General features: G+C 45.8%; 1 protein-coding gene across 2 annotated transcripts in view; it reads left to right on the forward strand.

Annotated features, from left to right (window-relative positions):
* LOC138665254 (oocyte zinc finger protein XlCOF6-like) overlaps window positions 1-16,914 on the forward strand; it is a 43,154-nt gene that overhangs the window by 20,877 nt on the left and 5,363 nt on the right. The window contains exons 2-6 of one of the 2 annotated variants that reach the window (XM_069752564.1): window positions 14,832-14,981; window positions 15,111-15,290; window positions 15,365-15,488; window positions 15,572-15,660; window positions 15,800-15,890. In XM_069752564.1, the coding sequence (XP_069608665.1) occupies window positions 14,904-14,981; window positions 15,111-15,290; window positions 15,365-15,488; window positions 15,572-15,660; window positions 15,800-15,890 (562 nt within the window). In that variant the 5' untranslated portion in view covers window positions 14,832-14,903. Of the gene's footprint in view, window positions 1-14,831; window positions 15,054-15,110; window positions 15,291-15,364; window positions 15,489-15,571; window positions 15,661-15,799; window positions 15,891-16,914 lie in introns of both variants that reach the window. The other variant, XM_069752565.1, reaches the window with a different exon arrangement.

Here is a 16,914-nt window from a genome sequence, read left to right on the forward strand (position 1 = left end):
CTGTATGTGGCGTGTTCACACAAGGAATACAAAGCGTCTGGCTACAGCCTATTAATGACGCCATATGGCGGGCTGCCCAGTGCTAAAATGCATCCTGTGTGAACAGAGGCCACAGTGTACAGAACAATTTGGGCCCAGCTGCACCCTGCAAAGAATATACGTGCAAAAAAAACATATAAATATATGTAAGATATTAGTTGATATTACGGCCATAATATGGAAGCTGGCAACCCACGCCAAGGGTCCTTACGTATTGCCAGTCCTACTCTAACATGAAAAACACCAAAAAAGGACACATTCAAGAAAAAAACACCAAAAACAGGCAAAGATGCTTACCTGTCTAAATAGGCCTCAATACAAATGCACAAGCAGGGTGCAGCGGACCCAAACAAAATAGCAAATGCACAGGTGCAATACCTAATGAAACAGCCAGCCTTCAATAAGGGTTTGGCCATGTGGTACACCAATGCACTAAGATAAAATACTCTGTATGTGGCGTGTTCACACAAGGAATACAAAGCGTCTGGCTACAGCCTATTAATGACGCCATATGGCGGGCTGCCCAGTGCTAAAATGCATCCTGTGTGAACAGAGGCCACAGTGTACAGAACAATTTGGGCCCAGCTGCCTATTTAGACAGGTAAGCATCTTTGCCTGTTTTTGGTGTTTTTTTCTTGAATGTGTCCTTTTTTGGTGTTTTTCATGTTAGAGTAGGACTTGCAATACGTAAGGACCCTTGGCGTGGGTTGCCAGCTTCCATATTATGGCCGTAATATCAACTAATATCTTACATATATTTATATGTTTTTTTGCACGTATATTCTTTGCAGGGTGCAGCTGGGCCCAAATTGTTCTGTACACTGTGGCCTCTGTTCACACAGGATGCATTTTAGCACTGGGCAGCCCGCCATATGGCGTCATTAAGAGGCTGTAGCCAGACGCTTTGTATTCCTTGTGTGAACACGCCACATACAGAGTATTTTATCTTAGTGCATTGGTGTACCACATGGCCAAACCCTTATTGAAGGCTGGCTGTTTCATTAGGTATTGCACCTGTGCATTTGCTATTTTGTTTGGTTCCGCTGCACCCTGCTTGTGCATTTGTATTGAGGCCTATTTAGACAGGTAAGCATCTTTGCCTGTTTTTGGTGTTTTTTTCCACTAACACGTCTAAGAATTCCAACCGATGTCCTCCAAAAACTGACGTGAAGGACATATTCATATTCTAGAGAGAAAGTAGCAGACGAAGACTGAATGGTGGATCAGGAGCTTTTGACTCCCTCATTCACTATTCTATTCAATGGTATCACCGTCATGGAAATGTGGATAGAGCTGAAATTGTGATGATGTCTTCGCCTGTGAGTCTGAGACTCCGTGCACTGTAGGTACAATGACGTCTTTACACCACACCTGTAGTTTGGTACTCACAGCGCACAAACCGGAAACTGCGTTGGTTGTGCTGTGTATGTGGTTTTTTTTTATTTGAAATATCAGGATTTGTGGGCACAGAGGCACTGTAGGGGAGCTTCGTACTGTGTGGAAGCCCTCATTCTGAGCTACATGGGCACAAAAGAGAACAATTTCCTGATGAGTCAGGTAGGGATAAGTGAGAAATATAGACCTTTGGTCTATCTGGTTGCTGACCGGAATTGATATGGTGTTGTGTGCCAGAAGGGAGACATTAGATAGTATGTTCTGAAAGAAAACAAAGATATAATGGCAGTGGGAATCCGGATTCCAGGAAGAGAACATAGCAGAGACAAAGACCAATGCGAGGTCCTTAGCTCAGGCTCAGACATTGTCTCCAAACGAGTACACGAGCTAAAGATGCAGTGCTACAGCATGGAGTGTGTGGCGCTCATTGAATGTACTTTGAGAGCACTAGTGAGGAGTCTAAACCGATGCACCTCAGCCAGTGAGGTCCTCACAGATCAGCTGGGAGCTGAGAGTAGTTCTGAGGGGCGAAGCGACACATCTCAACCCGTATGGTCCCCACAGGGATAATGGGACTTCCCATAATGGTTTACTGGGTTGTTGTAGCTTGTTACAAAAGTAATGTACCGCCACATCTAACTGGAAAGTTCCTGACTCTGCATAATGCAGAAGAAGCATTCATAAAGTGTTGTGCCTGATGTATATACCGTATATACTCGTGTATAAGCTGAGTTTTTCAGCACATTTTTTTGTGCTGAAAACGTCCCCCCTCAGCTTACACATGAGTCACGGTCCCAGAAAGCCAGCGGGGGAGGGGGGCAGTGGGTCACAGAGGCCGGAGCCGGTGGCTATGGCTAAAGCCTGTTCCGCCTCTGTAATAGCGCACAGTGCCAGCCGCTGCCCCGGCTTCCAGCACTCATTATACTCACCTACCGGCGCGCCCTCGGTGCACTGCATCTCGTTCCGGCCGCCAGCACCCACAGCTCTTCCTGCCGAGCGATCAGGTTGCACCGCTCATTAATGTAATGAATATGCACGCCTCTCCACTCCAATAGGCATGGTGCGCATATTCTTTACCTTAATAAGCGGGGCCACGTGATCACTCGGCAGGTAGAGCTGCTGGAAGGTGGAACAAGATGCAGTGCCACCAAGGGAGCACAGGCAGGTATATAGGATTTTTTTTTTTAACAGGAATCATACATAGGGATAAGGAGCTATGCACACTAGGACAGGGACTGGGAAGTCATGCACACCAGGACAAGGACTGGGGAGCCATGCACACCAGGACTGGGGAGCCATGCACACCAGGACAAGGACTGGGGAGCCATGCACACCAGGACTGGGGAGCCATGCACACCAGGACAAGGACTGGGGAGCCATGCACACCAGGACTGGGGAGCCATGCACACCAGGACAAGGACTGGGGAGCCATGCACACCAGGACAAGGACTGGGGAGCCATGCACACCAGGACAAGGACTGGGGAGCCATGCACACCAGGACAAGGACTGGGGAGCCATGCACACCAGGACAAGGACTGGGGAGCCATGCACACCAGGACAAGGACTGGGGAGCCATGCACACCAGGACTGGGGAGCCATGCACACCAGGACTGGGGAGCCATGCACACCAGGACTGGGGAGCCATGCACACCAGGACTGGGGAGCCATGCACACCAGGACTGGGGAGCCATGCACACCAGGACAAGGACTGGGGAGCCATGCACACCAGGACAAGGACTGGGGAGCCATGCACACCAGGACAAGGACTGGGGAGCCATGCACACCAGGACAAGGACTGGGGAGCCATGCACACCAGGACAAGGACTGGGGAGCCATGCACACCAGGACAAGGACTGGGGAGCCATGCACACCAGGACAAGGACTGGGGAGCCATGCACACCAGGACAAGGACTGGGGAGCCATGCACACCAGGACAAGGACTGGGGAGCCATGCACACCAGGACAAGGACTGGGGAGCCATGCACACCAGGACAAGGACTGGGGAGCCATGCACACCAGGACTGGGGAGCCATGCACACCAGGACTGGGGAGCCATGCACACCAGGACCGGGACTGGGGAGCCATGCATACAATGACATTTCAAAAACATTTCAAAAACCTGACCTGCACATCCAAACATAGACTCAGTGTGAACAGGTGCTGAACCTAGAGTCGCCAGCTCGTATATAGTTATAACTTTTAACTACATGCGTACAATGACAGGGACGGGGGAACCATTCATACTACGATACGGATGAGGGGACAATGCATACCCGGCTTATACTCTAGTCAATAAGCTTACGCAGCTTACCCAAAGGTAGACGCCTCGGCTTATACTCGGGTCAGCTTATACTTGAGTATATACGGTACTTCTCATCATGTTCTTGTGAACATGGTCCATACCATCTGGACTGAGCTGCCAAGTGCAAGGACAGCATGCGGTCTCCAGAGTCGGGAGATATGACACTGCCGAATGTATGTATGTGTGTGTGTGTATATATATATATATATATACACATATATATATACACACCGATGCGTTAGAATCGGGCCATCATCTAGTATATATATATCTACTATATAATTGTCTAAGGGTCACTTCCGTCTTTCTGTCTGTCTGTCTGTCACGGATATTCATTGGTCGCGGCCTCTGTCTGTCATGGAAATCCAAGTCGCTGATTGGTCGTGGCTGTTTTGTCGCGACCAATCAGCGACAGGCACAGTCCGGAAGAAAATGGCCGCTCCTTACTCCCCGCAGTCATTGTCGGGCGCCCGCATACTCCCCTCCACTCACCGCTCACCCAGGGTTAATGCCGGCGGTAACGGACCGCGTTATGCCGCGGGTAACGCACTCCGTAACCGCTGCTATTAACCCTGTGTGACCAACTTTTTACTATTGATGCTGCGTATGCGGCATCAATAGTAAAAAGATCTAATGTTAAAAAAAATAAAAAAAAATAAAAAATCGTTATATACTCACCGTCCATTGGCCCCTCATTGCAACGCTCCGGTGACCGTGCCATGCATTGCGATCTCGTGAGATGATGACGTAGCAGTCTCGCGAGACCGCTACGTCATCATCTCGCGAGACCGCAATGCACTCTTGAGACCAGAGCACACGAGGAGCATCGGTAACCGCTTCCTGGATCCAGGGCCAACGGAGGGTGAGTATATAACTATTTTTTATTTTAATTCTTTTTTTTAACAGGGATATGATGCCAACATTGCATATACTACGTGGGCTGTGCAATATACTACATGGGCTGTGCAATATACTATGTGGGCTGTGCAATATACTATGTGGGCTGTGCAATATACTACGTGGGCTGTGCAATATACTATGTGGGCTGTGCAATATACTCCTTGGGCTGCACAATATACTCCGTGGGCTGCGCAATATACTCCGTGGGCTGCGCAATAAACTCCGTGGGCTGTGCAATGTACTGCGTGGGCTGTGCAATGTACTGCGTGGGCTGTGCAATGTACTGCGTGGGCTGTGCAATGTACTGCGTGGGCTGTGCAATGTACTGCGTGGGCGTGCAATGTACTGCGTGGGCTGTGCAATGTGCTGCGTGGGCTGTGCAATGTACTGCGTGGGCTGTGCAATGTACTGTGTGGGCTGTGCAATGTACTGCGTGGGCTGTGCAATGTACTGCGTGGGCTGTGCAATGTACTGCGTGGGCTGTGCAATGTACTGCGTGGGCTGTGCAATGTACTGCGTGGGCTGTGCAATGTACTGCGTGGGCTGTGCAGTGTACTGCGTGGGCTGTGCAATGTACTGCGTGGGCTGTGCAATGTACTGCGTGGGCTGTGCAATATACTACGTGGCTGTGCTATATACTTCGTTGGCTGTGCTATACACTACGTGGGCTGTTACACACTACGCATACATATTCTAGAATACCCGATGCGTTAGAATCGGGCTACCATCACACACACACACACACACTGCTCAAAAAAATAAAGGGAAAACTAAAATCTTACATCCTAGATATCACTGAATGAAATATTCCAGTTGTAAATCTTTATTCATTACATAGTGGAATGTGTTGAGAACAATAAAACCTAACCATGATCAACGTAAATCACAACTAATGTCCCACGGAGATCTGGAGTTGGAATGATGCTCAAAATCAAAGTGGAAAATCAAATTACAGGCTGATCTTCAATGGAAATGCCTCATGACAAGGAAAAGATGTTCAGTATTGTGTGTGGCCTCCACGTGCCTGTATGACCTCACTACTGTACAACGCCTGGGCATGCTCTTGATGAGGCGGCGGATGGTCTCCTGAGGGATCTCTTCCCAGACTTGGACTAAAGCATCCGCCAACTCCTGGACAGTCTGTGGTGCAACGTCACTAATGGCAGTCAGGCTACCTCTGGCGAGCATATGGAGGGCTGTGCGGCCCTCGAAAGAAATGCCACCCCTCACCATTATTGACCCACTTCCAAACCGGTCATGGAGGATGGAAGGATGTTGCAGGCAGCAGATCACTCTCCACGGAGTCTCCAGACTCTTTCACTTTTGTCACATGTGCTCAGTGTGAACCTGCTTTCATCTGTGACGAGCACAGGGCGCCAGTGGCGAATTTGCCAATCCTGGTGTTCTGCGGCAAATGCCAAGCGTCCTGCACGGTGTTGGGCTGTGAGCACAACCCCCATCTGTGGACGTCGGGCACTCAGACCATCCTCATGGAGTTGGTTTCTAACCGTTTGTGCAGACACATCACATTTGTGGCCTGCTGGAGGTCATTTTGCAGGGCTCTGGCAGTGCTCCTCCTGTTCCTCCTTGCACAAAGGCGGAGCTAGCAGTCCTGCTGCTGGATTGTTTGCCCTCCTACGGCCCCCTCCACGTCTCCTGGTGTACCGGCCTGTCTCCAGGTAGTGTGTGTTTATATACATATATTTATACACACAGTACAGACCAAAAGTTTGGACTCACCTTCTCATTTAAAGATTTTTCTGTATTTTCATGACTATGAAACTTGTACATTCACACTGAAGGCATCAAAACTATGAATTAACACATGTGGAATTATATACTTAACAAAAAAGTGTGAAACAACTGAAATTATGTCTTATATTCTAGGTTCTTCAAAGTAGCCACCTTCTGCTTTGATGACTGCTTTGCACACTCTTGGCATTCTCTTGATGAGCTTCAAGAGGTAGTCACCGGGAATGGTCTTCCAACATTCTTGAAGGAGTTCCCAGAGATGCTTAGCACTTGTTGGCCCTTTTGCCTTCACTCTGCGGTCCATGTTGTGAATTCTGCTTTTGGGCTCCCTCCGGTGGTTGTAGGTGGTAATGCAGTTGTCCCTGGGCTGCAGTCCTGGACAGGTGTATCTGCTGATTGCAATTCTGACTGGGGTATTTAGGTTTGCAGGACTCATTAGTCCTTACCAGTTGTCAATGTTTCTTGGGAAGTGTTGGACCTCTGTCTGGCTTCTCCTGCTTAGCTGCCAATTCAGCAAAGATAAGTGTCTGATTCTTTTTCTATGACACACAAGCTGTGTGCTTGTTTTTTGATTGTATTTCTGCTCTGAGTGTAGGATTCTCTGGAGTTGCAGATATACGTTCCACGTCTTTAGTTAGATGGAGGAATTTTTTGTATAATCTGCTGTGGATATTTTTGGAAGGGTTTTAATACTGACCGCACAGTACTCTGTCCTATCCTTTCCTATATTAGCTAGAGTTTCCTCTTGTGCTAAATCCTGTTTTCTGCCTGTGTGTGTCTTTCCTCTCCTACTCACAGCCAATATTTGTGGGGGGCTGCCTATCGTTTGGGGTTCTGCTCTGAGGCAAGGTAGAATTCCTATTTCCATCTATAGGGGTATTTAGTCCTCCGGCTGTGACGAGGTGTCTAGGGTTTGTTAGGTACACCCCACGGCTACTTCGAGTTGCGGTGTTAAGATCAGGATTTGCGGTCAGTATAGTTACCACCTACTCCAGTGAAAGTTTTCATGCTGCTCCAAGGTCACCGGATCATAAAAGGTCCAGCTCACTCCAAACCATCTCGATTGGGTTCAGGTCTGGTGACTGTGGAGGCCAGGTCATCTGGCGTAGCACCCCATCACTCTCCTTCTAGGTCAAATAGCCCTTATACAGCCTGGAGGTGTGTTTGGGGTTATTGTCCTGTTGAAAAATATATGATGATCCAAATAAACACAAATCGGATGGAATAGCATGCCGCTGCATGATGCTGTGGTAGCCATGCTGGTTCAGTATGCCTTCAATTTTGAATAAACCCCCAACAGTGTCACCAGCAAAGCACCTCCACACCATCACACCTCCTCCTCCATGCTTCACGGTGGAAACCAGGCATGTAGAGTCCATCCATTCACCTTTTCTGCGTCGCACAAAGACAAGGTGGTTGGAACCAAAGATCTCAAATTTGGACTCATCAGACTAAAGCACAGATTTCCACTGGTCTATTGTCCATTCCTTGTGCTCTTTAGCCAAAACAAGGGCTTGTTGCCTGTCCTTAGCAGTGGTTTCCTAGCAGCCATTTTACCATGAAGGCCTGCTGCACAAAGTCTTCTCTTAACAGTTGTTGTAGAGATGTGTCTGCTGCTAGAACTCTGTGTGGCATTGTCCTGATCTCTAATCTGAGCTGCTGTCAATCTGCGATTTCTGAGACTGGTGACTCCGATAAACTTATCCTCAAAAGCAGAGGTGACTCTTGGTCTTCCTCTCCTGGGCCGGTCCTCATGTGAGCTACTTTCTTTGTAGCGCTTGATGGTTTTTGCCACTGCACTTGGGGACACTTTCAAAGTTTAAAGTAATGATGGCAACTCGTTTTTCTTTACTTAGCTGCTTTTTTCTTGCCATAATACAAATTCAGTCTATTCAGTAGGACTATCAGCTGTGTATCCACCAGACTTTTGCACAACACAACTGATGGTCCCAACTCCATTTATAAGGCAAGAAATCCCACTTATTAATCCTGACAGGGCACAACTATGAAGAGAAAACCATTCCCGGTGACTACCTCTTGAAGCTAATCAAGAGAATGCCAAGAGTGTGAAAAGCAGTCATCAAGGCAAAACTAGTACCGGCTACCAGGGCCGGCTCCAGGTTTTCATGGGCCCTGGGCGAAAGAGTCCCAGTGGGCTCCTTTAACACATACTAAATTTCATAATGCACCGATATGGCAGAGAAATAAAGGTATAGTACAATGCCAAGGATTTCACTTACTTCTTACATTACATGAGTGATATCTATTGTACATTCTACATTAGCTCAGAAACCAGACAGTATACAGAATAATGAGCTCCATATATTGCTCCAAACAGAATAATGAGCCCCATATATTGCCCCATACAGTATAATGGCCCCATATAGTGCTCCATACAGTATAATTGGCACCACATAGTCCTCTATACAGAATAATGAGCCCCATATAATGCTCCATACAGTATAATGGGCACCACAGAGTGCTCCATACAGAATGAGCCGCATATATTGCTCCATATGGAATTGACCCCATGTAATGCTCCATACAGTATAGTGGGCCACATATAATTTTCCATACAGTATATGATGGGCCCCATCTATTGCTCCATATATAATGGGCCTCACATAATGCTCCATACAGTATATGATTGGCCCCATACAGTATACTGAGTCCCATACATTGCTCCTTACAGAATGGGCCCCATATGATGCTCCATACAGAATGGGCCCATATAATACTCCTTACAGAATGAGTCCCATATAATGCTCCAAAAATAATTAGCCCCATAAGATGCTCCATGTATAATGGGCCCCATATAATGCTCCATATGTAATTAGTCCCATAAGATGCTTCATATATTATTGGCCCCATATACTGCTCCATATGTAATTGGCCCCATATACTGCTCCATATTGAATTGGCCCCATAAGATGCTGCATATTAAATTGGCCCCATATAATGCTCCCTATATAATTGGCCCCATAAGATGCTCTCTATATTATTGGCCCCATTAAATGCTCCATATAGAATTAGCCCCATATAATGCTCCATATATGGGCCCCTTCTGATGGTCCTCATATATTGCTCCAAATATAAAAAAAAAATGAAATACTCACCTCTCGTTGCTTGACGCTGCTCTGCTTCTTGACTCCTCAGCGTTCCCTGCTCTCTGTGCTGTGACTGCTCAGGCAGAGGGCGCGCGCTGGTGACGTCATCGCGCCCTCTGACCTGAACGTCAGTCAGAGGATGGAAGCCGCTGCAGCACTGGAACCGGGAGAGGTAAGTGTCGCAAGTGCCGGGGCCCGGAGCAGGCGGAGGGTCCACTTGCGGGGGCTGGCACTATAGCACGCCAGTGTCCCCGACGGCAAGTGGGCCCCCTGCCTGCTCAGGACCCCGGCACTTGCCCGGGTGCGTCGGGTGCTGACGCCGGCCCTGGCTACAGCACTGCCGCAACCCCCCCATGGACACCAGGCCATGGCGTCTCCCACCTAAGCAGGAAGCGACCCTGCTCAGGTGCACGCCATACCGCCCACCTCGCCTCAGCATCACCGCACCTCTGCTGACACCATGCCTCCTGTGACCCTGCTCTGTCACCGCCTGCCCTCAGGTAAGATATCTTAAATTCAGACAATAAGACGGACCCCCATCTTATAAAAAAATCTTTTTTTTCTGCAATTTTCACCCCAAATTTGGGGTGCGTCTTATGGTACGGTGCGTCTTATAGTCCAAAAAATATATATACAGCTCTGGCAAAAATTAAGAGACCACTGCAAAATGTTCAGTTTGTCCGATTTTTCTCTTTGTAGGTATATTTTTGTGTAAAATGTAAATTTTTCTTTTATTCTGTAAACTACTGATAACATGTCTTTGTATTTTTTTTCTGAAAAGGAGAAATGGTCAAAATTGAAAAAACAAACAGTGCTTTCAGACCTTAAATAATACAAAGAAAAGAAGTTCAAAATCGTTTAGAAACAACAATACTAATGTTTTAACTCAGGAAGAGTTCAGAAATCAATATTTTGTGAAATAACCATGATTTTTAATCACAGCTGTAATGCGTCTTGGCATGCTTTCCACCAGTCTTTCACTCTGCTTCTGGCGCTAAAATTTAAGCAGTTCTTCTTTGTTTGATGGCTTGTGACTATCCATCATCCTCTTAATTACATACCAGAGGTTTTCAATGGGGTTCAGGTCTGGAGATTGGGTTGCCCATGACAGGGTTTTGATGTGGTGGTCTCTTAATCCCTTCATGACCTAGGGATTTTCCGTTTTTCCGTGTTCGTTTTTCGCTCCCCTCCTTCCCAGAGCCATAACTTTTTTTATTTTTCCATCAATATGGCCATGTGAGGGCTTATTGTTTGTGGCACGAGTTTTACTTTTGAACATCATTGGTTTTACTATGTTGTGTACTTGAAAACGGGAAAAAAAATTCCAAGTGCGGTGAAATTGCAAAGAAAGTGCAATGCCACACTTGTTTTTTGTTTGTTTTTTTTGCTAGGTTCAATACATGCTAAATCTGACCTGCCATTTTGATTCTCCAGGTCATTACGAGTTGATAGACACCAAACATGCCTAGGTTGTTTTTTATCTAATTGGTGAAAAAAATTCCAAACTTTGCTAAAAAAAAAAAAAAAAAAGAAAAAAATTGCGCCATTGTCTGATACCCGTAGCATCTCCATTTTTCGTGATCTGGGGTCGGGTGAGGGCTTATTTTTTTGCGTGCCGAGCTGACATTTTTAATGATACCACTTTTGTGCACATATGTTCTTTTGATCATCCGTTATTGCATTTTAATGCATTGTCGCAGCGACCAAAAAAACGTAATTCTGGCGTTTCAAATTTTTTTCTCGCTACGCCATTTAGCGATCAGGTTAATCCTTTTTTTTTTATTAATAGATCGGGCGATTCTGAATGCGGCGATACCAAATATGTTTAGGTTTGTTTGTTTTTTTTAATTGTTTTATTTTGAATGGGGCGAAAGGGGGGTGATTTAAACTTTTATATATATATATATATTTATTTATTTATTTTCACTTTTTTTTAACTTTTTTTTTTACTTTTGCCATGCTTCAATAGCCTCCATGGGAGGATAGAAGCTGGCACAACTCGATCGGCTCAGCTACATAGCAGCGATCATCAGATCGCTGCTATGTAGCTGAATTGCATGCTTGCTATGAGCGCGTCCACAGGGTGGCGCTCACAGCAGGCTGGCATCAGTAACCATAGAGGTCTCAAAGACCTCCATGGTTACTATCCTGACACATCGCTGACCCCCGATCATGTGACGGGGGTCGGCGATGCTCTCATTTCCACCCGGAAGCGCCGGTTAAATGCCGCTGCCAGCGTTTGACAGTGGCATTTAACTAGATCGCGATTTCACCCGTCGCTATTGCGGGCAGATGTCAGCTGTTCAAAACAGCTGACATGTCCCGGCTTTGATGCGGGCTCACCGCCAAAGCCCGCATCAAAGCGGGGGTTCTGACCTCGGACGTACTGTCCCGTCCGAGGTCAGAAAGGGGTTAATTTTTGACAGCTGTATATGCAAAAAATAAAGGGAACACTTAAACAACACAATGCAACCCAAGTCAACACACTTCTGTGAAATTAACCTGTCCAGTTATGAAGCACACCAACTGTGAATCATTTTCTCCTGCTGTTGCGCAAATGGAACAGACAACAGTTAGAAATGATAGGCAATTAGCAAGACAACCTCTATAAAAGAGAGGAACTGCAGGGGATGTCTACAGACCATTTCTCTGTTCTCCTCCTTTTTGTCTGTTGTTTTGGTCACTTTTGCATTGTGTCATTGAACTCACCCCTAGAGGTACAGAAGCATGAGGTGGTGTTTACAGTGCAACCCACATAAGTTGCTCAGGTATTCCAGCTCATCCAGGATGTCACATCAATGAGAATTGTGGCAAGAAAGGTACCGTATTTTCCGGTGTATAAGATGACTTTTTGACCCCTAAAAATTGTCCCAAAAGTCGGGGGTCGTCTTATATGCCGTGTGCAGGGAGCGATCCTGGATGTCGGCGTGTGGTTCCCAGGGTCTGGAAGAGAGGAGACTCTCCTTCAGGCCCTGGGATCCATATTCATGTAAAAAATAAAGAATAAAAATAAAAAACATGGATATACTCACCCTCGGACGGCCCCTGGCTCACAGCGCTGCTAGCGTCTGCCTCCTTTCCTAAGAATGCAGAGAGTGAAGGACCTTCGATGACGTCGCGGTCACATGAGCGGTCAGGTGACCGGTCACCTGACCGCGACGTCATCGAAGGTCCTTCACTCACTGCATTCTTAGGAACGGAGGCAGACGCTAGCAGCGCTGTGAGCCAGGGGCCGTCCGAGGGTGAGTATATCCATGTTTTTTTATTTTTATTCTTTATTTTTTACATGAATATGGATCCCAGAGCCTGAAGGAGAGTCTCCTCTCCTCCAGACCCTGGGAACCACATGCCGTATAAGATGACTGGCCGTATAAGATGACCCCCGTCTTATACGGCGGGCATATCCCAAATTCCATATTTTATATGGAAAAGTTGGGGGTCGTCTTATACGCCCAGTCGTCTTATACACCAGAAAATACGTTAGCTTTGTCTGTCATAACAATATCCAGAGTATGGATCAGATACCAGGAGACAGGACAGTACATTAGGAGACGTGGAGGGGGCTGTAGGCAAGCAAAAACCCAGTAGCAAGATCGCTGTCTCCTCCTTTGTGCAAGTATGAACAGAAGGAGCAGTGCCAGAGCCCTACAAAATGACCTCCAGTAGGCCACTAACATCCATGTGTCTGCTTAAACTGTCAAAAAGACTCCATGATGATGGTATGAAGGCCCGATGTCCGCAAGTGGGTGTCGTACTTACAGACCAACACCGTGCAGGGAGAATTGGCTAGTGAAATGTAAGATTGGCAGATTCGACATTGGTGCCCTGTGCTCTTTATGGATGAGAACAGGTTCACACCGATTTCATGTGACAGAGTCTGGAGACGCCGTGGAGAACGTTCTGCTGCCTGCAAAATCCACCAGCATGACCAGTTTGGCAGTGGGTCAGTAATGGTGTAGGAAGGCATTTCTTTGGAGGGCTGCACAGCCCTCCATGTTCTAGCCTGAGGTACCCTGACTTTCATTAGGTATAGGGATGGGATCCTCAGACCCATTATAAGATCATATGCAGGTGCAGTGGGCCTTGGGTTCCTTATGATGCATGACATTGTTAGGCCCCATGTGGCTGAAGTGCGTCAGCAGTTCCAGAATGATGAAGGCATTGATGCTATGGACTGGCCTGCCCGTTCTTTAGACCTTAATCCAATCGATCACATCTCAGACCTCATGTTCGGTTCCATCCACCAATGCCACGTTGCACCACAGACTGTCTAGGAGTTGATGGATGCTTTAATCCAGGTCTGGGAGGAGATCCCTCAGGAGAAGATCTGCCACCTGATCAGGAGCATGCCCATGCATTGTAGAGAGGTCATAAAGGCACGTGTAGGCCACCCACACTACTGAGCATCATTTCCTTGTCTTGAATAATTTCCACTGAAGTTGCATCAACCTGTAATTTGATTTTCTACATTGATTTTGAGTATCATTCCAAATCCAGAACTCGATGGGATATTAATTTTGATTTAAATTGATAATTTTTATGTTTTATTGTTCTCAACACATTACACTATGTAATGAATAAGATTTTCAACTGGAATATTTCATTCATTGATATCTAGGATGTCGTATTCTAGTGGTCCCTTATTTTTTTGAGGCGTGTATATGGGTTCCATTACTAGATATAAAGAAGAAAACTAAATACTGTAAAATAATAAACCTCATATGTTTCACCTTGTTATCTCCAGTAACCAATTACCCCTTAGACACCAGTCCAGAGCCTCTCACGTAGCCAAATCAGATCTCATACTTTACACTGACAAGGGCCAATAGCCCGAAACACCGTGTCTGCAAATTGAGATTCTGATTTGACTTTTATCCTAAGTCATATTGCAAGACTCATTAAAGGGTTAATTGTCACTTGAAAGATCGCTACTTCCAACAGGTGGCGCTATATAGAGTTCAAGTCCTTTTTGTCTCTGAAGAGGCAATTTGCATATAAAATTTCCCAGAGGAGCATTGCACGGCGAATAAGCTTCCTTACCTTGACAAGCCAGAGGTGGTATGTCACTCTCCACAAGGAGAAGCCTTACCCCTTAGAGCCTCTCACCTAGCCAAATCAGATTTCATAATTTGCACTGACGAGGGCCAATAACCCAAAACACCGAGTCTGCAAATTAAGATTCTGATTTGGCTTTTATTCTAAGTCATATTGCAAGACTCCTTAAAGGGTTGATTATAACTTGTAGGATCGCTACTTTCAAGGGAATAGGCAATTTGCATGTATTATTACACAGGATTTTTATGATGTTCCATCGGATCATCTTTTTCTCATTCAGGTCTCTACAATATCGGATCCTCTCAGTGAAGATATTCTATATAAGAGAATTTTCCTGATTTACCCATCAAAGATGGATATGGACAGAGACAAGATGGCGGAGAAGATATTACACCTCACCCTAGAGATCATCTTCCGACTTACTGGAGAGGTGAGAGATTCTGATGACGTCACATTACATCATTCTTATCTTTGGGAATAACATTTGGACAAAACTGGAGAGGTGAGGACTCTAAAAATGTCTGTAGTGAGATTTATTAATGAGTCTCTCCATAATCAGGAATACATAATAGTGAAGAAGACCTCTAGTGAGCGTTGTCAGGACCCTGTATCTGAGGGATGGGGGAGACCCCTGAGCCCAGTCACAGGGCCTCCACCTCATTCCCTGATACCTGAGGACATCAATGACCAGAAGACCCTTGAACTCATCTTCAAGATGATTGAGCTGCTAACTGGAGAGGTGACACTGCTGGGACATTATGGAGTAATGCTATGAAGTGATCTGGGGGATGATGGTATCATTGTTTCTGTCAGGTTCCTTTAAGGTATCAGGATATCGCAGTCTATTTCTCTATGGAGGAGTGGGAGTATTTAGCAGGACACAATGATCTGTACAAGGACATCATGATGGAGATTCCCCAGCCCCTCACATCACCAGGTAATTGACAGGACTAAATGCACACTGACTATAATTATCTGTATGTAAAGAATGAATTTAGTCCCTGCATGTGTTTCCTCCAGATCTATCTAGTAAGAGGACAACACCAGAGAGATGTCCCCATCCTCTTCTTTCACAGGATTGTAAACGAGAAGATTCCAATGCTCCTCAGGTAGATGGAGAGAAGGTGTCATGAGATCTCCACTATGATGTGTAGACGGGTGTGAAGGTCTTGTGTTCAGTCTTATTTTATCCACCAATATAGATGTGACTTTTCTGTCTGACTGTGACTTTAACAATATTTGTTTCAGGGTGAAGATCTGACCCATATTATTACTACAGAGACAAATATGAGGGGTGATGAACAGTGTAAAGAGGAGATTCCTACATATGGTTACCCAGGTGAGTAGTAACCACTTAATGCAGAGAAGTCACAGATTCATCTCAGTCAACGGCTGTTGCTGCATTATCAATTGTGTAGTCTGGCCGTATCGCAATCATGTGATCACCATTTTGCCTTTACATGACAACATTCTCCTCCACCCAAAACTGTCCAAATAACTTTAGGTAAGTCCTTTTCTATAGAACTTACAACCTGGAAGATCCACCTACCCCCTGGGATTAAAAGAGCTGATCCTCCCCTGTCCAGATACTGTATCTAAACTACAAAGCCAAATGACAGTGTACGTAGAATGTGCTGACAATTAGAAAATCACTTGAAGAAAAATATTATGATGGGCCTCTACGAGAAAGCGGATTGTAATGATCCTGTTGGCAGCCTAGAGCCCTGATATCTTATTGGATGAATCTACCTTCTCTCCGTTCTGTGCTGCTGAATGTGCTCTTATGGTCCCTACAAGACCAGGTCCAGTCTTTCTTACCAAACGTCACTTTTATGAGCAACAACATTAACTGTGCAGTGAGGCCAAGTGTGAATTTCTGTATAAAAACAACAGAATCCTGACTTTTGAATTTCATTTCAACTGACTAACGTTAAGGAGGATTGTGGTAGACTACACAAAAAACACTACACATGTGCCATGATATATGCCTAAGCTGTGCGTTACTGATGGCTATAATATTCATTTATTCATGCCTGCAGATGTGTTGGCATGGCTCGAGTCCTGGTTTCATGGAATCACTCCACATCATAAATTCCATTATGTTTTCAATCAGATTACTGCACAATATCTCCTGAAATGGGGAGCACTAATACTTTTTCTACTCTTCTGCTCAGGACTCATAGTGGTTCCAATGGTCCACCATAAAATAGTACAACTCCGGTTTACTGTTGGAGCTCTATCCTCATACATACGTTGTTGTTTGGGATGTAACATATTTTTCTATTCTATGTCTTTTTTTGCAGGTTTATTCTGTATGATAGTTTGATTGTGGTGGGATTGACCTGCCTGACTTACGTGAGTGT

Source organism: Ranitomeya imitator, chromosome 2 (genome assembly GCF_032444005.1).
Source record: "Ranitomeya imitator isolate aRanImi1 chromosome 2, aRanImi1.pri, whole genome shotgun sequence".
NCBI lineage: Eukaryota > Metazoa > Chordata > Amphibia > Anura > Dendrobatidae > Ranitomeya > Ranitomeya imitator.